Genomic DNA, 22,638 nt, shown 5'->3' on the forward strand with positions numbered 1-22,638 from the left:
GGATAAAGGTCTGCCAGAAAATATGTATGCCCGTAGAATTTCAGTGTTACAAGGTTTATTTAGATGGCAGTAGTTATGCTGGGTATATAGATAGCTGGGGTTTATCCACAAGTCCTCTCTTCTTCAATTGTTTTTGCTATGTTTCCTGCTTTTAAAGGTACCCTTCTCCCCTTACACACAGAATTTTCTTGCTGTGTCAGTAGCCCAAGTTCAAACTAGTGTGATAATTGTTCTCAATTTTTTTTTGCTTTGGTATTACTCTGATACTGCTTTGAAGATTTGGTGTTGGTTCTTTTTCTTCAATGTTTTTCAAAAGTCTGAAATGACTGAAGTTCTGTTTAAATTTCAGTATTTATACTGGTTTGCTAAAATAGCAATACAGGAAAAAGACCCCAGTATTTAGGAAGGAATCTTCTCATTTCTGCAACGTATTTTTCCTAGTGACAGGGAAATGCATACTATGTATGTCCACGTACAGAGCACACGAAACTTTTTTCCCTCAATCTGTAACTCCCCTTTCCCAAACAACAGTGAGATTCTCAATACCTTTTTTGGAATCCATACTTTTAAAATCATTCTTTCTTTATGATCTTGTACAATGAACAGTTAGTTTTTAAAAGGTCGAACTTTTGACTGCTTCTTAACTTATTTCATGTTAAAAAGTTGAAATAACTTTGCATTCAAAACAGTTGGTCAGTACTTGTAGAAGAAAAAAACCTGTTAACATGCATGCCTTTTAAGCAGGCCAAAGCATGCAGGAAAGCAGAAAACAGTTGGTAAGGAAGCCATTTCAGGTTCAAACTGCCGAGATCTTATTAACTGTATGGAAAATGTTTTTCAAGTTCAAACTTAGCTCATATTTTCTTTTAAGAAACTGCTACTGTATTCAGTAAAGGGTTTCAACATATCTATGAGTAGTGTCTGAATTCAGACTGACTTAGCCGAAGGATACAGTTATTAGTGCTGCTATGTTATAATATGCTTTAATACCTTTTTCATAAGGGCTCATACTACAGAAGTTGGTGAAAACAAGGGTTTTTTTGGCATGTGCCAGCCCCTGATGTTGCCCATGACACTTTGTCTTGTTTTCCCTACAAGGGCAAAGTAGTTAGCTTCCTGGGTCAGCTTTTTCCTGCTGCTCTGAGCAAAAGGTGCCCTTATGAGCTAGCAGTGAGGAATAATGTGTCTCTTTCACTGGACTTTCCATCAGAGGTGAACACATGATACAGCTGGTTCAGGCTCTGACAACTCTTGTATTACAGAGTGTAGCAGCTCTTCTGACTACTGGATTTGATGTTGCACAATTTCTCGTCTCTTCAGGACCATTTTATTTTTAGATTTCCAACCAAGTAGTCTTGCTTGCGGTGTTGTAGAGTTCTTCAAAGCTTAATTCTTTGCTGGAAGACAAAAACTAGTTTTCTTTCTGTAGGAAGGGGGCTTAGCATTGTTTACTAAAACTGCAGTTTGTCCTTCATTTGAGAGTTATGGACTTTGCATGCAAGTTGGGTGTGGGCATTGCTAACATGTTGCGTGGTTTGTTGGGTTTTTACATAATATCAGTGTCTGTAGAGTCACATCATAATTTATATTGTTATGAATGTAGATAGAAAGATGTGAGGCAGTGTTAAAAAAAAGTCACGTTTGTCTTGTAAGTACTCACCAGAAGAAAAACAGACTTTAAATGAGGTTTTCAGAATGTTGTAGAAGAGTTTTAAGCAAGATTAGAAGGAAGAGTGAAGGAGGAATGATAGTTATTCCAGCTGTGAAAGACAAGCTGTAAGACTATAGGTGCAACTTGGACAAAAATACTTACCGGGGAAAACAAAAAGGGTCGAAGTGCAAGGGAAGTTATAGGGCTTTAATTTGATAGAAATTGAGAGGCTGGATGTAGCTGATGACAAGCAGCCTAGGTTAATTTTTAGTTATATTTTAATTGGAGGAGGAAATGCCTTTAGTAATGAAAGAGTAAATTAGTAATTTTGAGGTTCGGTGTTTTTCCCCCAAAATGTTTGCTGGGAAGGCAGTTGTGCTGAACACGGTACTATGTGTGGTTTGGCCAGGTACGTGTGTATAGATTGGTATGAAGGTGGTATTGAGATACGCAGTGACTTAAGATACAATGAAAGATCAGCGATCAGGCAGAGTATCTGATGATTGCTAGCTGAAGAAGTAGAAGACGAGGGGGAAAGCAGCTAGATTGTTACTTCAAAAAACATCTTCCCATACCATTGAAAATTGTGCCTGAGATAAAGGCTAGTGATTACCTCTATGAATGTTTTCTGCACAGAGGGAAGGTGGTCATGTCAGCCTGCACCCCTGTGAATGGCTTCCATTTCCATTGAAATACAAGGACTTAAAAAGCTGTACACTGGCTGACAGGAGGTGTCATTTTTGCACCAGTGTAAGACAACCTTTCAGAATGCCTGCTGGTAGCATGTTTTCCCGGTGGGGAAAAAAGTCAACAAGGAATTACTTCGTATGGCTTAGGGGTCCAAGGTGAGAAGCAATAATGTGGTGGTTAGAGTTCAGCCTTTCACAGGGTGGAGCCATGGCATGGTGGGGTGTTGTGCTAACAGCAGCAGCAGAACAGTTCATGTTCTGAAAATGTGAAAATCTGTTGGGTTCATGGAATGAAAATAATGATTTATTAGAGATGCTGAACACTGTGTTACCAAACTGACAGGCTGCATCTAGGTGATTTGAGAGAAGAAAAGGTGTCTTCTGTCTTACAAGCTACATGTTTAGAAGAATAGCTACTCTAGCTGAAATGAAGAGATGTAATGTGATTGAGAACTTGTTTCATACATAGTCTTAATAAATAATCAATTCAAACTTTTCTTATAAATTGCCTTAGAATTTTGATATTTGGGGTGCTGGAAAGGAAACAAGAAAAGCAAACTATTCTTAAGGAAAATAGTTCTGTGATGGCGGTACATTAAATCTCATCACTTTAGGGTTTTCTGAGGAATTCTTCTGCAAAAGAAGATGCCGCTTAAAACATCTGTAGAGGCAAACAGTGTCTATCCAACCTGCATGTAAACTTGTTGGGAACTCATTTTGATTCAGAGAGTAAAGAACCAGAATTACTTAAGAATTTGTAATCATAGCTATGGATGTGGTGGTTCTATAATTTTAGCTATTTTAGTGATTGTCAACCATGAAACTCGTCTTGAGAGTCTAATCTTCTGAGGCTCTTACGCTTCGTATCTTCTGTTTATGCCTGCTAACAGGCACTGCTTTTTGAGATCTTATGGGCATCAATGGATAATGATGGGTCTAAATAAATTTTGTCCATTTCTTAGAATTGTGTATTTTATATCCGTAAGCATTTTCTGTGTTTCCCAGCTGTTCGATCATAGGCAGAAAATGGATCAAAGGAGTTTAGTCTGTAACCTTTTCTCCTTACCAACCAAAACATTTCATTTCCAGTGTAGAGTAGAAGAGAGAAACTGTAATGAAATTTGTTTTCTTATTTGGAGAAAAAGCATGGCTTCTCTGCAGTTGCTGGTTTTCTGTCCAAACCAGAGAAGACACTGTGCGTATGTCTCATTTGGGCTCTCTTCCCAGAAATGAGGAATCCGATACAAGCACCTGGTAAAGATTCGTCTTTCCCTTTAGCTTGGTCAGCTTCAAGTTGTAGAGTAAAGTGGTGTAGCTTTATGCTTGGGAACATTGGTGGTGGTGTAATGGAGCCATAATAAATGTTTCCGAGTGTTCAGGAACATCAGGCAGAGCTGTAGCTCATAATGAGCTTAAAAAACTCTTTCCTACATCCTGTGTCAGTGGTCTGTTCATGAGCTGTAGCCTGTTAATGTATGTGCCCTCAGTAGCTGGAGGGATCTGAAAGCCCTGGATACAAATTTTTTTTTTTTATCTTACTGCCTTCTTTTCCTTGATGTTTTGTTTTTCTTGCTTTTACATTTGTCTTGGTAGTCAGGTGTCTATTTAAAGAGAAAAATAGAGGAATATAAAATTGGCATCATGCCACCTGCCTGCCCTTTTAAAGATTTCATTGCTTCTGACTCATTTGAATATTATCTCTGCATTCGCAATGAATTCTGTGAATTTGTATGGCTAATACTAAAAGAAACCTAGTTTAAGTTTATAGATTTGTTTCCTGTGTATAATAATTCAATCATGCTCCTTTTGGTATTAAAATGAAGGCTTCTACAGCTGGTTACACAGCAATGAAGGAGCATCAGATCTCATGCTACAAAAGCTATAGGAGGCAATATGTCTTTTGTTTGTAGCTTGGAGGATGCTTTCGTTAGCATTCATCAAGAATTGCTACAAATGAGAGAAAACTAACCTGGGGTTCAAGTTAGTAGGGCTAGCATTTAGTACTGGCAACTCTTCCATGAGTAAATAGAAGAAATAAGCATTTATATTGCATATGTGATGATAATATTTTGACATCTCAGCATGTTTTCTTAGCATACCAAGGCTAATATTGACTGTCCTTTTTCTTCTATTTCCTAGTAACATTTGTACTCGTTAACCAGTTTTGATCAAACTTTGAGTGGTAAGGAGAGATTTCAAAGATACAATGCTATTTCAAGTGCCATGAAAAATGGTGGAGTGAAAAAACTGACTTGAATTGATTCATCTGTTCCCTTACCTCTGTCTTGTCTGCACGCTGGTACTGAAAATGTTGTTATAACTGGGTCCCTAATCCATTTGAAAAGGCAGCAGCAAGCCGGCTAGCCAGCACATGTTGCGGTGCATGATCTGCAATGTGTGCTGTCTCCTGCCCAGTCAAGCCGGCTGGTGTTGAGGAGGCTGTGGGGAAGCAGTGGTTCAGTTGTGGGGAAACGACCTTTGTGTGCTCTGTAAGCCCTGAATCTGTTCAGGACAGAAATTTACATTAAGAGACATTGTTCTCACAGCCCAAGAGACTGCTCTGTGCTCCAAGTAACTTAAAATAGCAAATAAGGTTCTGCATCTCTATCACTGAATTGTTAACAAAAGCATATCGTGTTTGACTTCAGGCAATTAGTGTTAGACCATTAGTTATGATTTGATTTTTATAGAGCTGAAAATATTTTCAGACTTAGAGCCAAGCAACTTAGTCTTGTAAGTTAAATGGAAATGAAATTGAAATGGGGACTAGGCTGGAGAATACATTTCTGGATGGTTGGCTTGGATTATGGTCATTTTTTTGCCAAGAAGAGCATTTGGTTTCCTAAAGGACTTTTTCCCTTCACTTAGCTTTGGATTCCATCTTGGTATGTGCTGTACCTTAAGGATCAGGGTATGAAATTGTTAACTCCTGCAGCTTCAGTAGTTGATGGAGAGAGTGGTGTCTTTTCTACAAACTTCAGTGTTTCCTCTTTAAGTAAAAAGGCTCTGTCAAACTTTTAATCTCCTGTGAGAAATGATAAGAATTGTTTTTATGGTTTCCCCTTTCTGCATTAACCTGCTCACTGCTTTTAGCCCCTGCCTGGAGCAGGTTTTGACCAAGTTTGAGTTAATGCAACAGTAAACGCCATTATGGTGAACCTTGAGCAGGAATGAGGATGGTTCTTGTAATGTGTACCCAAATGCTAAAAGTCTAACGCTAGGTGATCAGTCAATCATATCAATATAGTTTCATTACTGTAATTATTCTAGTATGTCGTCAGCGATGATATGAGAAAATACCAGTTTGAGCTGTCTAAAAAATTCTCTGAGGAATCTGTGAAGGCTGTCCAGGCAAGAAGATAAGGAGCTCTGGTTTGACAAAACAGAGCAACTCTGGCAAGATGTATAACAAATCCTGGAAAAACACTTCAGGCTTCTGGGACCACTGGTGCAACCTCTTAAGCTCCTGTCTCCCCCCAAACGTTTACTTTCCCTTCCCGTTTCCCCAGGTACTTTCAGATAGTTTCTAGTATTCTCTACCTGTAGCTCCTTTCAAAATCGCCAGTAGGAAAACTTTGCCTCAATTACTCATTGAACTGTTTCTCATACTAGGCATCTTTTCCTGGCCACTCTAGACTCTGCTGGCCTGTTGCAGCTGTAGGTAATATAGCTGTGTTTTGCCTGTTCCTTTTGGTCTCTTGATGCTTATTTCTAGGTCCTGGGATCATGCTCACTTGTTTCATAGAGAGCTGCCGTGTACTTGGAGATGATGTTGGTCAGTGGCTGTCACAGCTCTCTGTTGCTTGTACCAGTAAATTCTCCTTATGTGTACTTGTCATAACCAGAGGTGAGAAAGCAGTAATTAATGTGTTCCACACCACTCCAAGCAGTGGGGGATGGTCAATGGTCAGGTTTAGAATTACTCTCATTTTTGCATTTTTAAATCCTTTATGCATTTGTCTCTATGGTTCTTTGCCATTTTGTGTACAGTATAAAGTGACTGGAATCACTTAGCCAATTGTGGAGATAAATTGCCATATGGTCTCTTTATTGGTTCTTCTAGCAATTTCTTTTTCTTTTTTCATCATCAATCCAGAATTGAAGTTTTTTGAGCCAGGTGAATAGAGAGATTCCTTAGAGTCCCTTTATGTTCACTGCCTGCGCTAGAAGGCAGCTTGAATTAGTACCAGAGGTCCTGCTCAACTGGTCTAGTGTGGCTTTTGCTCTGGAAAAACTATTGGCCTTCACTTTTTTTTTTTGTTCTTTAAGACAGTATATAGCTAAAAGATTGAAGGTAGGAAGCATATTGGAAGTTGTCTATCTTCAGTTAGTAACTTACCTTGTTTTCTTTGTAACATTCAGTTTAAAAGACTTATTTTATGGATGGCATACAATTAAAAAAAAAAATGATTCTTTTCACTCTAGCGGCTTCTGAAAGCCTTGCAGTTTTTTTAGACCTTTCACCATCTCAACAAGTCTGTAATTACATGGTGTCTTTTTATTAGTACTGTGATCAAACTAAATATTTTGTGGGTGGGGAGGTATTCCTTCCTTTTCTCATATAGTATAATGAAGAAATAGTAATGCTTCTGAGGGCTATTTGGGAGCGCATTTTCAGGTAGACATTAGTTTCTTAAGAAGAAAAACCTTTTAAAATAAGGGTGAGATGTGTTATGGGTACTTAATGAAAAAATAAAGTTGAAATCTGAGACATCCTAATGTCAAAATTATCAGAGATGTCCAGCTGAAGGATGTAGGTGTCTTATCTCTAAAGAGGATTCATTTATCTTTTTTTTTAAAACAATCTTTTTAAAAATAAATTAAGTCTAGAATTGCATTTTCCCTTTTGTACATGATCTTAAAAATGAAAAGGCAAGAGGTAGTCCCACTATGGCTACTTGTGCTAGCCACAAGGCGTTTTCCTTTCTGTTGGATATGTAGAATAGCATTTGTTCCATCTAGTGAGTGCTTATATTAAATATGTATTTTTTAAAAAGATATGAACAGAATATTTATATGCATCTAAATGATGTAAGTTGTCTAGATGTGTATTTGTTTAATGTTTAAAGGTTTATTACTGAAAAAGCAAAGGTTTATTACTGAAAAAGCCGTGGGATTTTGAGAACTGTTACATTCCCACTGTTTGAACGTTTTCATATATCTAGAGGAGTATAAATTATTACCTTATATAAATTTAATATCTTGCAGTGTATGAACTTGAATTTTTGTCTCTAATGGTTATCTTACAAAGGTTATGTGGGATGATCATTATAATCACTTAAATACAGCTTTGCGAAGTTTGGTCATATGCATCTCTGTGTGGAAAACATGTCAATGGGTTTGGTGGGAAAGAGTAGAAGTTTCACTTTTTTAAATTCATCAGCAATACTTAAGACATCCCTATTAAAGCAAGATGTATGTATAAATGTGTGAGTGTTTTTCTTTATCAGTTAATGTTTAATTTAGACCTGCCAGTCATTTAGATTGGTTCTCTTATACTCTGGTAATTAAGTTCTAGAGATTTTAACAGAAAACAAATAATGATTACTAAAGAAGATTGTTATAGTTCTTAGGAATATTGTGCTAGTACCTGGGAAAAGAAAAGACTGGTGAATTATATAGTTATATGCTATTGCTGATCTGAAATTACTTGGGAGACTTATTCTGGTATTTGAGCCCCAAAAGATCCTAATTGCAGTTAAAATTGGGAGGAGAAATTACATGCCTCTTTTGAACTATGAATATCTAATCATTCAAAATGAGTTCATTTTCTTGTATTTTCTCTGTGATTTCTGTATCTGTAAATAAAATTATATGTTATATGTTTCCTACAGTCATGCTAGCTTCTGCTGTAATAGTTACTACAGATAAATATAGTAATTTTTAAAATCAAGGTTATTGGAATTGCTGGTGTTGTACACCTTTGGACAATTAGCAAGTGATATGCAGTAGTTTCTGTTGTAGAAGCTTCAGCCTGACAGCTATTCACCCACTGATGAGGTGAAAACAGTGGCTTAACAAAGTATCCTTTGAGGAAGTATTCCTCTAAATGTCACTGCTTAGTTTTCCACTAATGCATTCTGATGATCCAGTTTTAAAGCCAAACTTTCTGCCTGGTGTACAGTAAATGGTTTACTGGTTACATTTTCCATTAGCCTTGCTTATTATTGGAGATGGGAAAAACCTCCCTGCTGCAGTTACTAAGATTTCTGAAAACTGGGTGGTTTTAAAATTTTGGTGTCTAATACGCGCAAAATTAAGGGGGAGGTTAACTGCCGCTTATTTGCTGTTTAAGAGTAACCTTGTATGCTGTATTAAATTACTAGCTGAGAGTGAAAAATGAGATGTAACATTTTGTTGATACTTGAGGAGTTTTTTCAGAGACAACTCAAAATTCGAAGTTGCTTATGCACATGCTTAAGACGACGCATCACTTATACAAGTCCTGCTGTGGTACAGAAGAGCTATTAATGATGACTGTTTAGCTTTTAAGATCATTTCTTGGAAGTGTAGTACCAAGCATCAATAAAGCCGTTTGACTGGGATAGAATGGATTTGTTATTTATTAGTCAGCTGAGCTGACTGGAGAAAGTGATTTCACTCACATTTACAGATGAAGAAAAACAAGGAATTCAAGGCTGGAAGGACTAGCTGTATGGTGCTACTGCCTTAGCCCAGTCTGATCAAATTTTACTAATATGCAAGTGTACTAATGCCTTGAAGTACCTGTGCGTTTTTGGTGGTTCTCTTAGAGGTGGTGGAGACTGGCATTGAGGAATTAATAGCCAGCTCAGTTTCCTCAGTTTTGTACTTGGGACTGTTTGGAACGAGCATGAGGAGAAGAGCAGGCAGGTTGGGTAAGTGTGAAATTGGAGATGAGAATAGGAGCCGCCCTGGAAAAAAAAAATGTAACAACCTCAGTGCAGCAAGTACAAAAAAATTGAAATGGAGAAAATAGGTGTGAAAAAAGGTTGCTGTGTCATGATGCATCTCTCAACTGATGCTTCAGTTTGTCCAAATGAGGCTGTTGCAATAGAAGAGTAGAAAGTTTCTGTTCCCTTAATAGGTCACAGATGACTAGATGGGACTGTTGCTTGCTCAGAGTCCTACAAATATTAGGCTAATTTTAGTGCATTCTAAAATATTCTAGAAAAATTTGTAGAATAGTTTTTCAGTGTATGTAACTGCATCGTCAAAATTAATATTTTCATTAAGAATGAATTTTAGTTACCTGTTTGGATTTATTACTTGGTGAAATATCTAATGCATGTTAGAAAAACTTTTAAAAATAAACGCAGCACTGTAGTTGATATAGGTGTCATAAGGATCATCTTTCTTACAAAGACCTAGTAGATGATGCCTTTAGCTCTTGGTTACTGACAGTAACTTCCTGGCAAGGGACTGAAAAGTAAAGTGATTTCAACTGTTAAACAGTGCTTCAGAACTGATGAATGAACGGAAGAATTCAGGGAGTATGTTTTACATAAAGTGTCCTTAAGTGAAAGACTTAAATATGCACTCCCTGAATATCTTTGCTTTTTGCGTATTAAAAATCTGGAGTTTTAAGTGAACATATGTGAAAATATGTATTATAGGGTAGTCATGATTTCTGTGATGTGCTAGTAGCAAAGTGTAAAAAAACAAAACAAAAAACCACCACCAAACAAACAAAACAAAAAAAAACCCCAACAAACTTTGAGAATAGTTGATTAACGTTTCTTTGGAGACAGATTCCTTTGTAATTTTTTTCCATTAATTTTTTGTCAATGCTACTGATATGTATGAGGTATATATATTTTTATATATCTTTGGCCCCTTCAGTCTGTTTTCCAGGCTTGATGTGTTGATCGCCTTTTCTGCTTGAGAGTACAGACTGTAGCTGAGATGATAATGATTCAGGCTAAGACAATGTAAAATTATATTTCAGCTTTTTTCATCTCAAAACAGATTCCTGAATTATTTGACTCTTGGGCTGTAATGTGCGTATGCACACGTGTATTCTACTGCTTCCCTGGGCAGATGAGATGTGATTTGGTCCTGGTATGAAATGTGGCTCTTTAAAATCCCGGACTTCCTTAGGATGGGAAAATCATTCCCTTTCCAGATACGCATACTGAAACTTCTTCCTAACAATTCAGTATTGTTTAGTAAGCCAAGACAGGCGTATTTATACATGTACTTTTTAAAAATGTTGTTTAGACTTTATTAATTCAAGTAAATACGTACTCTGATACAGAACAGTAGTGGTGAGGCTGCAAAATAGTGTATTTTAGAGAGAAAGTCTGAAAAGTTTTTGAGTTTAATTTGTTGGTTTTAATGCCTAAGTATTATGGTAGTCTTCAGTTGCACAATAATATTAAACATATGGGGGGAAAAGGAGCATATTATACCCTGTCAAACTCACTCTTTGATTACAGAAAGGTTAATTTGGGTTGGGCCTCTTAGATTATCACAAGCATGAGATAGAAATGGGAATAACAAGATTTCTTGTATAAAGTATTGATACTGAAAAAGAGTAAACAAGATTCCATCACTGAGATGGCTAGAACTGATGTTCTTTGGGGAATTTAGTTTTGCATTTCATACATTCTATGAAGAGCTTTTTTTTTTATTTCTAGCTGAGTATGTAAACTTCTATGGCAGACCTCAGCTGAACTCCCAGAAAATTTAGATGCCGTTTGTGAGACATTACTTGTCCTGTCTCCCTGAGGAATTTCAGCTAGGATTAAACCAATTTCCTGCAAAACTTGACTTAGTAGTCATTTCTTTTACTAGAATTTTCTGCTTGCACCTTAAAGTTCTTTTATAAACTGTATGTGCAAGGATGGCATTTAGATGATGCTGTTTTAATTTGAAAAGACATGACCAAAAGTCCCTGGAACAGTACCTGGAACAACACTTTCCACATCAGGAAGGTTGAAACCTTTTGGTCAGTGCTATGAAACTTCTGTGCTATTTGGGTAAATGGTAGCTGATGCAGTTTAATGCAGTCAGGACTAGCGCTAAAGGATGCTAAAGCCTTCATTTTACTGACGAGTTTAGAAAGCATTTGCTACCTAACGAATTTGAACCTTAGGGATTGCATTCTGCCAGTGGAGCCTCTTTTTTTACTGTAACATTCTGCTCCTGTGTCTTCTAAGCATGTTCTCTTCTAGCATTTTTTTTTTTTCTACTTGTCCCTGTCCCTGTTGCTTCTGTTTCTCCAGTGCTACTCTTCTATGCATCACTGTCTTCTGCATGCCAGTCAGACGTCTTATCTTGCTTCTCCTGGCCCAGACAGCCAGGACAGCGAGTGTTGATAGTAACGGCAGGCACCTTGGTTCCTGTGTTTGGTTATACTGTCTCAGAAACTTCAAAGAAATTTCTGCTCGTCTTGTTTCCAGGAAATAACACACTCGCATTTCTGGGTATCTTTGTGTGTGTGTGAGGTGTAACAACAGAGTATGGCAGATGCAGATGCAGTCTTCGTGAAACTCTGGTACCAAATCCACCGAGCTTTTGTTGGTATTCGGGAAAACCAAAGGGAATGGTTTTCCTATCACTTTAGAGGACAACAGGTGGAAGACTTAGTATTGTCTTTCCTGGCATGACTGTTGTGTGGATACTCGTCGACTGGAAACAAAACTTAAAAAAACTTATTTCTTACAGTGCAATTTGTGCTCTTTGACAGCATAAGATGCAAGCGTGGCTATGGGTTGCAGAAGTGCAAGACTAACTTTTGGCAGCATCTCTTCTTCAGATACGTAGAAGTTCATTGTAAGAACCTGCACTTCAGAAGTTATTTAATTTAAAATTGTGATGAGAATTGCATTTTCTGTATTTCTTCTGGAAGTCCAAATATTGTAATTTGAAGCAGCAAAATAAAATAACAGCTGCTGAAGTTGTGTGCCGTCCTGCTGAAGGTACATTGAAAATTTATGATATGGTTTGTAAGAGGGACTGTAGCATTTTTAGTCCAGATATGTTAGTGGATTACTTTCACTGGTTTTAGTAGCTGTACAGTTACTGTGTTAGGCAGTGAATTATAGGATAATTTTCAGCAAATTTACTTAACTTCATCGGTAGGTTCTGTGGCCCATGCTGATTTTCATTTCTACTGTGGTGATGCCTACTGTGATGATGAACTGCTATGTAGTTCTTAGACCAGAAATGTCTTAAGGAGCAGCTGTTACCTGCCCATGCATCCCCTTTCCTGACTATAGTAGGCTACTATAATGCATCCTGTAGTATTAAAAATGAGTATGTGCAAACTTGGCTAATTCATTGATCCATACATGTTTTGTGTTTCCAATGATATTACCTGTTCAAGTTCTGTGCAAAAGCAAAAAGTACTTAAAGTAGGGCATCTGAAGCAAATCAGACACTAAAATCTGTATCACAAAACTTTCATTTGAAACACTAGTGTAGTTGCAATAGCTTGATGTAAACAAGGAGGGGGGGGTATGTTTACATAAGAATAAAATACGACACTTATAGCCTATGTACAGGAACAAAATTTTTTTCTTATATAATTAGAAAATGCTTTATAATCTCTCTGTCTATTTGCTGTAAGTCACTTGTGTGAAACATTGAACGATGATTGACTTAACTGAAAATTTTGCTGCAGACTTTCTTTTTTTATGTAGGTTGTATAGATAAATAAGTGGTTGTATTTAGGGTTTACTATTGGTTTTTTCATGATGCACATATTTTCAAAGCGACGCTTATTTCAAGTTAGTGTATATTTTTGCTAGAAATAGTGAGAATACTTTATTATAGCAAAAACCTGGAAGGCTTAAAGTATAAACCAGGAGGATAAGTACCTCTTTAATGTTTTCTGTCATTGAACACTGAATATTTGCTGTTGTAATGTGACATTTTAAAGTTGCCCGCAAGGATGATTATTTTTTTTTTAATAATGCTTTTTAGTAATAACATTTATCTTTTCTTGTAGATAAAATACAGAATTTGAATGAAGATAATGAGAAGAACAGTCACTTCATCTATGAGAATGCTGAAGACAGTAACAAAACCAATGCTGAAACTACAGACACTTCTGGATACAACATTGAAGCCAAGGACTTGCCTGATTCTTGGGACTCCCACATTGGAAAAACAGCAGAGTCTCCATCAGAAACATCTCAGACGAAGGGGCAATTAAGAACTCACTTGTATGAATGGGAGGATGAAACTGAAGACACCAGAACTGGAGAGTATGTATTAGATTTTGACAATGAACATCTCTCTGAGATGAAGAGCAAGGATGAGGAGTGTGATAAAGAAGATACTGAAAATCCAAAGGAAGCCATTAGTGAAGAACTTGTGCAAACTATTCCTAGGCCAAGCAACTGTAGGACATATTGTCGATCCAACAAAGCAAAACCGCAGGGGGCAACAAATTTTGACAAGCTAATGGATGGTACTAGTCAGTCTTTATCCAAAGCAAACAATGAGTCAAATAACGATGGTCTGAACCCAACACGAAAAGTTTCTTTAAGTAGCGGGACCAGTTTTAGAGGGACGGTTGGACGGACTAGAGACTACACTGTTCTACATCCATCTTGCTTGTCAGTTTGTAATGTTACTATACAGGATACCATGGAACGAATCGATGAATTTACCACAGCAACCCCTACTGACTTGGGAGAAGCTGGACGCTTAAGAAAAAAAGCAGACATTGCTACTACAAAAACTACAACCAGGTTTCGACCAAGCAATACCAAATCCAAAAAGGATGTCAAATTAGAGTTTTTTGGGTTTGATGATCAAGATGAGGGAGGGGGAGATGAAGGCGCCTCTAGAAGTTCTGGGAGTTCCAATTACAAAATCAAGTACTTTGGGTTTGATGACTTGAGTGAAAGCGAGGATGAAGATGAAGAATGGCAGATAGCGGAAAGGAAAGCTAACAAAAAACGAAGTAGAACTGCACCATCCTCTTCACTACAGACAACCTCTGACGGCAATGAAAACTGTTCCCAGGATAGCCAGCTCAGTACTAATGCAGGTAAGCAGAACTCTTCTGGAATACATACTTAACACTTAAATTTAGTTGACCTTTATATTTTGTTCCTTTTGCAGTATACCTAGGAGTTTGTTGAACAGTACTACTGATGTGGAAATCTAAAAATTAAATTTGCTTATTTCTGCTGTAGTCCTGTCTGGTGTTTTGTAGCTGTCTTGAAGTATGCTTTCTACCCCTTGATCTCTTGCAAGAGGTAGAGTTTTTTTTCTTTTTGAACGGACGATTCTTACCTTTTTGGTGTGTTGAGCATACAGTGCATATGCCTGGAAGGCAGATATCTTCCCACAGAAGCTCCGCATTAACCCAGAATTACGGAGCTGAGTGCAGAAATTTAAGTAGCTCTTAGAGATGTGAAATATCCTTGTTGTGCTTTTGAATGCATTTGTAAACAGAACTTTCTCAAGTTCCATGTTATCTGAGGATGCACGGCTTGAGGGAGAGGCTGTGGGGACCCCTGGAGTACCAATGAGATGACTGGCTTTTGGTGTGCCTCTGCATATTGATGTATTTCTGCTTTTGCTTCCAGTTTTCAGATATCTCCATCTTCTGCATAGGTGGTACATGTGTGTGCACACATACATACATACACATACACACAAGTAAAACTGTTCATGCAGAATTTGCTGAGCAAGTTCTGGTGTTTGAGTGCCTTTGAAAAATTAGACTTGCTTGGTGGTTGGTTGGGTCCCGCATAATGACTTTGATCTAGGTTGAGGTGTGTTGGTGAAGAAGAAAAGGAATAACTTTGGTGAAAGGTTTCTTTTAGCTTTTTCTTTTTGAAAAAGTCTGATGCCAAAGAATCGTGCGTGTTGGATTAAGTATTTTGAAACACTGCCGCTGCTCTACGGAACTTTTTGGTCCTCCATTTTGGAGCATGAAGAATGAGAAGTTTTTATCCATTCGCTGAAGTTATTACATTTTTTAAGACTTTGGCAAGATGTATTTCATTGTAATGGGGAGAGGGGAGGACTCAATTCTAGCCTTGCAAATGTTGGAGAAGCTGTTTTTTCCTACAAATAGTTTCTGCTAATGTAATCCAGAAATAAAATTTCATAGGAAAAAATGTTCATTTCTCTGTTCTAATTATAGCAGTCTCTAAAACCAGAATTATCTGTAAGCCTTTTAATCGAAGGTAAATGTAACTGCTATGTTTTTTTTTAAATTCTAAAGGGGCCAAATTGATACTGATGTTATATGAGAAGATCATGTTTTCAAACAAAGAAACCCTTGATTTGTTTTCATAAAATTTAATTATGATGAGACACTTGCATTCCAGCCTCTTTGGAAAATGGATTTAACTTGCAGGGCTGCCTATGAAATACTCTGTCTGAGTCCCTTTCTCTGACAACTCTTTGTTCAGCCATTTATTCCAAGAAAAAAAATCGCTTATACAGTTAATGCAGCTGAGATGCTGACCCATCAAGTAATCCTTTCAGCTGCTGTCCTCTGGAGTCTCAAAATATCTACAGTTTGCATTCAGCACTACATTCACCAAGGAGGCCATTATACTCCAAGGTATCACAGATTATTTCTCTGAAATATTTTCCTAAGAGATTACCATAGTACAAGTAGACGTAAATTTGTGTTTTGTTAGTTTCTTAATACAATTCTCCACTTCTCAGGTAAGAGCTACCTCTCAGTGCCTCTGCTGAGAGATGCTTCCCCTTTATTTTGCATCTCCTTTGGTCATTTGATTCCTGTTTTGTGCCACTGTAGCCAGGTGAGGTTTGACTTACATTTTTTCTTCTGAAAATTGAAAGGGTGATGTGAAATTATTTCCCTAAGTTGCAGCACATTCCCTAGTTCAATCCTGTAGTACAGATTATAAAAACAGGGAGTCTGATGTTGCCCTAAAATTTGTAGGACCCCTTGATATATTTCATGCTGTCTTCTCTCAGACCTTTGTGAATTTTGAGCACCAGAACAGCCATATTAAGGTCCTTAAATATAGTGATGCTGAGTCTGAGAATTTATCAAGGACTTCTGGATCTAAGCCTGAAGTTGGAGTAAAATATGTGACATTGCTGTGAGGTATTGTCTTTACATAATGGAAAAAAAGTGACTTCTGTGTCCATGGAAAATGCCAGTTTTGAATACAAGCCTCAGAAAAAGCTTTCAGAACACCTTGTACAATAAAACTTTTTCCTGAAGCTACAAACAGTACTGAGAGGTGCTAATGCTACCTGAATTCTCTGTGTGCTGTTCTTTTTTGTACTAATCAATAAACCCACAGATAAAAATCCAGTGTTCCCGTTCCAGGTTGACAGGTGAGATGCCAGATTGCCTCTCTAAATTCCAGCCCCAGAATTTCCTAAAACTGATTTTGACGTTCTGTGTGTACAGAATGTTATATGGCATAGTCAGTTTTTCAAGAGATTTGATACTTTCTGTTACAGTCTTACAAAATTTTTGCCATAATACTGATTTGGTTACCATAATCTAGGCCTTTTTTTTTTTTTTTTTTTTTTTTTAATGAGTGAAAGCCCCTTTCACTCATGAGCCTCCCAGCTGTAGTCTGCGAGAATGCCAGGGGCTAAAAGTACTGATGAGACTTTACTAGAGCCAAAACAGTACCTGTATCATTTCAGTAGCCAGAGTACAGGATGACTCTAGTAAAGAGCAGCTTTTAATACCAGAGGAAAATGACATAATTACTTGGCTATATTAATCAATGGGGAGTTGTATCCAAGAGAAATGTGAACTAATGACAAAGAAGGGTAAGGCTTAACCAAAAATAACTTTAAGCTTCCGTTTTGAAGAGCAAACCTGTATCTTTGGGACTGTTACACTTCTGGAAATAACTGTGCTTTCAGTTTGTTTCTGTCTTTTTCTAAAGATCCTGCCATAGCTGTCAGTGGTTTGGGTGGTCACTAAGATTTCTAATTTACTTCTGAACTTGTAGTGTCCAAATGTTTTATTTCTCACCTGTTCAACTGGGACACCTAGGACTATGTTAATGTGCTTGTCTTGCTACATTTCATTTTGGCCAATGACAATAAAATTATTACAGAAAGTGACAGGCATAAAAAAAAAAAGAAAAAAATGCTGACTAAAATTAAACATTTCTGTATCTCTATGTAGACATAAACAGGATAGAGCAGTTGCCCTGAAACCTTCTGCTAAAGGAAGGTATGAAAACCTATCCTCTCTAACATGCTTATTTTTGATTCACCTCCTCTTTCACTGTACATCTCATAAGCAGTATAGTAATGATGAACTACAGTATTTTTGATTTAAATTATAGTAGCAGTTATCCTGTTACTGTAGTGTCAGTATTGCAGCTTAGCCTTTTGCTTTGTAAATCAGTTCTGATATACAACTTTAACCTTTGTGACATGCATTCATTTTCCTTTCAGTGATTGAGATAAGATTCCTGTAATCTTTTTGGATAATAAATTAGCTTTTGTATATCAGCATCTAGTACCCAGTTAATTTCTGGTGAGCAGACTTGCCCTATTTATTTTTTTTTCCTTTGCATCTCCTCAAAAACTGAATCACCTTAATTGGGTAAATATTTTTAGCCAGTTAAGAGTACATCAAAGTTCTCAAAGGCAGAGTCCTGGACTTCAAAATCTGCAGAATTACCCTCAGGCACTAAAATGAAACTAGGTTGTTTTTCCCCAGGAAATTTACTGTTGTGTTGTCTTCTAGTTGGTCTTTGAACATCTTTCCAATTTTAGCTGAGACAGGCAAATTATCTCAAAGATTATAAATGCCTTGAAAATGGTTGGATAGAGGAGAAAAGGCCTTACATGCTCCCATATTGAGAAAAAGGTCAATATCTTCATCTTTTCTGTGAGGGGGAGAAAAACATCCATACGAGAGAGAGCCAGTGGAAAACAAGCTTCATTAGTGTCACTGGTTGCCAAACTACTTGTGTCTTTGCCTGGCTCAACATTAACAAAAGACTTCTCCCCCACACTCTATTTAGTTTAGATTTGAAAATCTGGTAAGATGTGTATGCAGAGTGCTTTTAGGATACTAGGAGGCCTCAAAGAGCATTGCTCAAATACAAGCATTCCAGATAATCTTACGAAACTAATCATAAAAGTGTTTGATATGCTAGCAAAATCAAAAAAATGCAAAATTATCCTATTGTAAGTAGGAGTTGAAATGTTTTTATCAAGAAGTTTCTTTGAATTTCAAATTACCTAATGTAAATGGGGTAGTTCAGGATCACATAGGAGTAGAATTCAAACAAAGAAACGCAGATGATTTTTGAAATTGTGGCTTACTTGATATAGAGCACTATTAATCATTATTAACCACAATACCAGCTCCAAGTCTTAGCACAAGGCACAAATTATTGTGCTGATTTGGTGGGTGAAAACACATCCTGCCTTTCTAGAGTGACTTGCCTGCTTGTGATTATGTAGTCAAGTGAATTACTTTTTTAGCTTTTAATCTACAGTAGGAGGGTCCAGTTCGGTTGGTTTGACTTTCTTTGGGAATTGAATTCAGGGCCTGGCTTCTTCAAAAGTATTGCAGGATTTGTAAGGATGCATATCAAAGCAATTTGATTTGACTCCTTTAATTGTTAAGTTCCAGCAAAGGACTAAGTTGACTTTTTATATAAAGATTTGGAAGTAGTTTTGCTTTATTTAAGTTAATGAGACTTGGTCTGTAATATTTTTCCTCTGTTAGACTAATTTTATCAAAACACCTTTTAAAGTCAGTTACTTTCAGAGGGATTGTTCATGTTGTGTTCTTAAGCTCTTGTGCTGACATACAACTAAACTGAAAACCAGTGGGCTGGGACGCGAGAGGCTGTTTCTGGTAGGTGCTTTGCAGTGGGCATCCTGCCTAAGCTGGTGCTGCCAAGCCCGTTGAAATTTACTGCCGTTTAAGAAACTTTTGAGCCGTATTTTAATAATACTTACGTCCCCCAGACTAGATAAGTTTTGTGTCCTCGTGAGTGCTGTTAGAAATTTGCTTGCCTAAATTGCTTTTGATTGCCTCCTTACCTAGGTGCTTGGCTGGTCCTCTTTACTGGATGTGAGTGCACTTGGGATTAGAGTAACTGATCCAACCTGCTTGTATTTTTGCAGTGCAGTTTTCAAATAGCAGCTTCTCTGGAATAGCTTGTTTTTCTAAACTGTTTATCAGATGAAACAGTGCCTTTCTGTGCCTGTCTTTATTTCCGTCTTGGAATTTATGGTAACTTCTGGGTTGTGCCAAGTAAAAGAACATAAGCTGGTCTCCAAGGGATAATGCTTCAAATAAAACACACGTTTAAAGAAAAAAAAAAAAGGAGGAGGATTTAATTAGATCAGTGAATTGCAGATTTACAGTCCGAAACTGAATACTAGAACTACTGGTGAGGCAAGTATTGAATACATTGAAAGGCCATTTCAGCAGTTCCTTCTAACTGACTCCTTTCTGAGCTGATGACCATATTTTCTGTTTATAGCAGAATAAGCAAATATAAACAGGCTGCCTTCATGAGAAGTGAAGTAGGATCAATTGTTCAGTCCCGTAATTGTAGTGGGAAGTAATCTTCTAGATCGCTTAATCTCACACTTTTGAAGAGCCCCATCTCCTGTTTAATTCGTCTGCTGCTCAGAGTTGTAGCAGTAAGCCATAAGTAGGCACATATAAAAGGTAACCTGGGATTCACAGGAGTATAAAATGGGAAATAATAACTGCAAGCTTACACAATGGGCAAGAGGTGCTATAATAATTGTGATCGTGTACCTTGTAATGTATCTTCTATGTATTATGACAGTCCAGTCAGTAAACCTGAGCTGCATCCAGAACTGTTTGGCTTTAAAGCTGATTTTTCTGATGAAGATTGTTTGTTTATTGTATAATTTCAGAAGCTCTACATGTGGAAATGTCAGATGCAGGAAATGCTCTAGCAGATCAACAGCTTTCAATATAGTTGTTTCATGTCTATATTTACCTTTTACAGATATACTGGAGTTCTCAGAGGATGCATCTGGTGTGCCTGAAGGCAATAAGAAATCCACAAATAAACAAGGTGATAAATCTAAGGAAAACACCAGGAAGATTTTTAGTGGGCCAAAGCGGGTAAGTAATAATACTGAGACCAAGACAAAGTTCTTACTTTAATTAACTCTTCAGTATTGATGTTTCTCCCTATATATGTAACAGGGCTTTTGTCCCAGTTTATATCTGCACTTGAGATAATTTGTTGGCTTTTAAGATTATATGTGGAAAAGTAAAACCTTCAAGTGCAAAATTTTTGTATCAATTACTGGGAATTTCATTTTTCACATTCAAGTCTGGGGTTGTGCAATGATAATGCACAACCTAGATGTATTCCATTCTAGATGACTGTTAAAGCAAAGCACTATTAAATGCTGTGTAGGTTTTTTTTTCTTTTTTCTTTCTTTGCTCTCCTAAGAAATATCTATAATATTATAGGATTGAACCTTTCTGAAAGCTTCAGATTTGACATTGGTATAGTCTTTATAAGGACAAGTGCCTTTACAGCATGTGGAAAAGTGAAATTTTCTTCTAGTTAAGAAAGTAACCCCTGATCTCACCCCCATGTACCCAGACTATGTCGTATTCAGTATGAATTTACCCTTTCATACTGTAAATGGAGCTTATTCATTTTATTGATACTAGGTGTGGTTTATCTGACCTGTTATTATAGGTTACTCAGTATTTTGAGGCTTTTAAAAAAGTGCATATAGCAAAAATTGTGTTTAGCTGTTAGGTGAAAGTTTGCAATAGTGGGATCCATGTAATCACCGTTAAATGAAGTTTTTGTGACTTGATTGTGCAGGATACCCGTTTTTAATGCTTAAGGCCTTTTCATATGCTTTTTGCATAACACGTTCCCGTTGCCTGGTAAAAAGAGCAGCTGTCTCGCCATTGTTGCAATCCAGAACTGGTGTAATAAGAGAAAGAGGGGACTGGAGAGGGACATGCATTTGTATTTCTCCTTTCCCTTTGAGTTCTGTAAGTTTTGCAAGACCCAGCGGTTGCATGTTATAATAGAAACTCTATTTTATATGTGTTCAGCAGCCTAACAGTTCTAAGAATTTTTAAAAAAATTATTTTCCTTGTTATTTTTCCTAAACAATAAATCACACTCTAAAATTTCTCATAAAGGTAGCTAATTACTTGTGTTATATGATAGTTTCATTTAAAGTAATTTTTTTAAGGTTTTTGTCTTCCAGAACCAGAAGATTTACTCTCTCCCCAGCTGTGTTGATATATAATCATTTTCCATTTAAAAATGTGGATTTGTGGGTGGAGGAAGGAGAACAAATTTGTTTTATTTCTCAAAAGATGCAAGGGAATATTTTCATTTGGGAGGACACGTGACCAATAAGTACCGTCAGTTGTAATGCCCTTTTGAAAAGAAGTATCACTTCTTGCTGCTTCGTGACTTTGGACTGAATGGGGAGCTCTTAGCTGCTAACTCTTGCCTCCCGAGTTTGAAGTCAGGCTATCGATAAGTGAGGAGGGTCTTTTCAGAACTGAAATAGTATTTATTGAAGATGAGAGTTCCTCAGCTTCTGCTGATTAAATAATCAGTTTTTAAAAATCAGCTTCCTATCAGTGAACATCTTACAATAGACTGAGAAAGAGAAGTACAGGAAATGTAGATTTAACTGTACCTTTTTTGCTGTATTTTTAGCAGCATAAAACAGCTGTGGGTGTTCTGGTAATACGGAAATTTTTTTAATGTTTAAATATTTATATGCTTCAAATACTATTCTGTAATAGCATTTTATGTGTTTCTTTATTTTTTATACTTAATATATTTGAGGGTTTATATGAAAACTGTTTTAACTAATTTTGAGTGTATGTATCATGAAATTATGGGGGGGGGGACCTTACAGCAATATCATACTGTAGGGGAGAAAATGGTTTCAACTCTAGAAAATTCTCAGTTGGGAATAAACTTAGTTCAAGTGGGAAAGGTGAGAATTAAAGAGCGTTTTTGACCCTGTAGTGATATAATGGACCTAGAGGTAGAAATTGCTGTAATTGAGATTCAGATTTTAAACTTTAATGTTCTCTAATCATATGGCTGTTACATGGAGTTACTAAAAAAGCTTGTAAAGCTTGTTCTGATGGTAATTAGAGACGCTATAATTATCTTCCTAAACTATAGATATAGACTCTTAATCGTAGTTGCATCTTAAGGGAATTTTCATTCTGGGAATGAAAAAAATGAACTAAAAGTATTAACCATAACTAAATGATCTTAAAAAAAAAAATAAATCTCTGGAACTTCTTCACTGTCTCGTCACCATTTTTTTTTTTTCCTTGTAGAAACTAGCAGGTACAGTATTAATTATTTTCTGCTAGGTGGT

At 36.9% G+C, this 22,638-nt stretch overlaps 1 protein-coding gene across 5 annotated transcripts in view; it reads left to right on the forward strand.

Moving 5' to 3' along the window:
- WAPL (WAPL cohesin release factor) overlaps positions 1-22,638 on the forward strand; it is a 72,877-nt gene that overhangs the window by 10,506 nt on the left and 39,733 nt on the right. For all 5 annotated transcript variants that reach the window (XM_075505253.1, XM_075505255.1, XM_075505254.1 and 2 more), the window contains exons 3-4: positions 13,274-14,323; positions 20,253-20,371. In XM_075505253.1, coding sequence (XP_075361368.1) covers positions 13,274-14,323; positions 20,253-20,371 — 1,169 coding nt within the window. The remainder of the gene's footprint in view (positions 1-13,273; positions 14,324-20,252; positions 20,372-22,638) is intronic.

The sequence above is a fragment of the Mycteria americana genome, chromosome 6 (genome assembly GCF_035582795.1).
Source record: "Mycteria americana isolate JAX WOST 10 ecotype Jacksonville Zoo and Gardens chromosome 6, USCA_MyAme_1.0, whole genome shotgun sequence".
Classification (NCBI taxonomy): Eukaryota; Metazoa; Chordata; class Aves; order Ciconiiformes; family Ciconiidae; genus Mycteria; species Mycteria americana.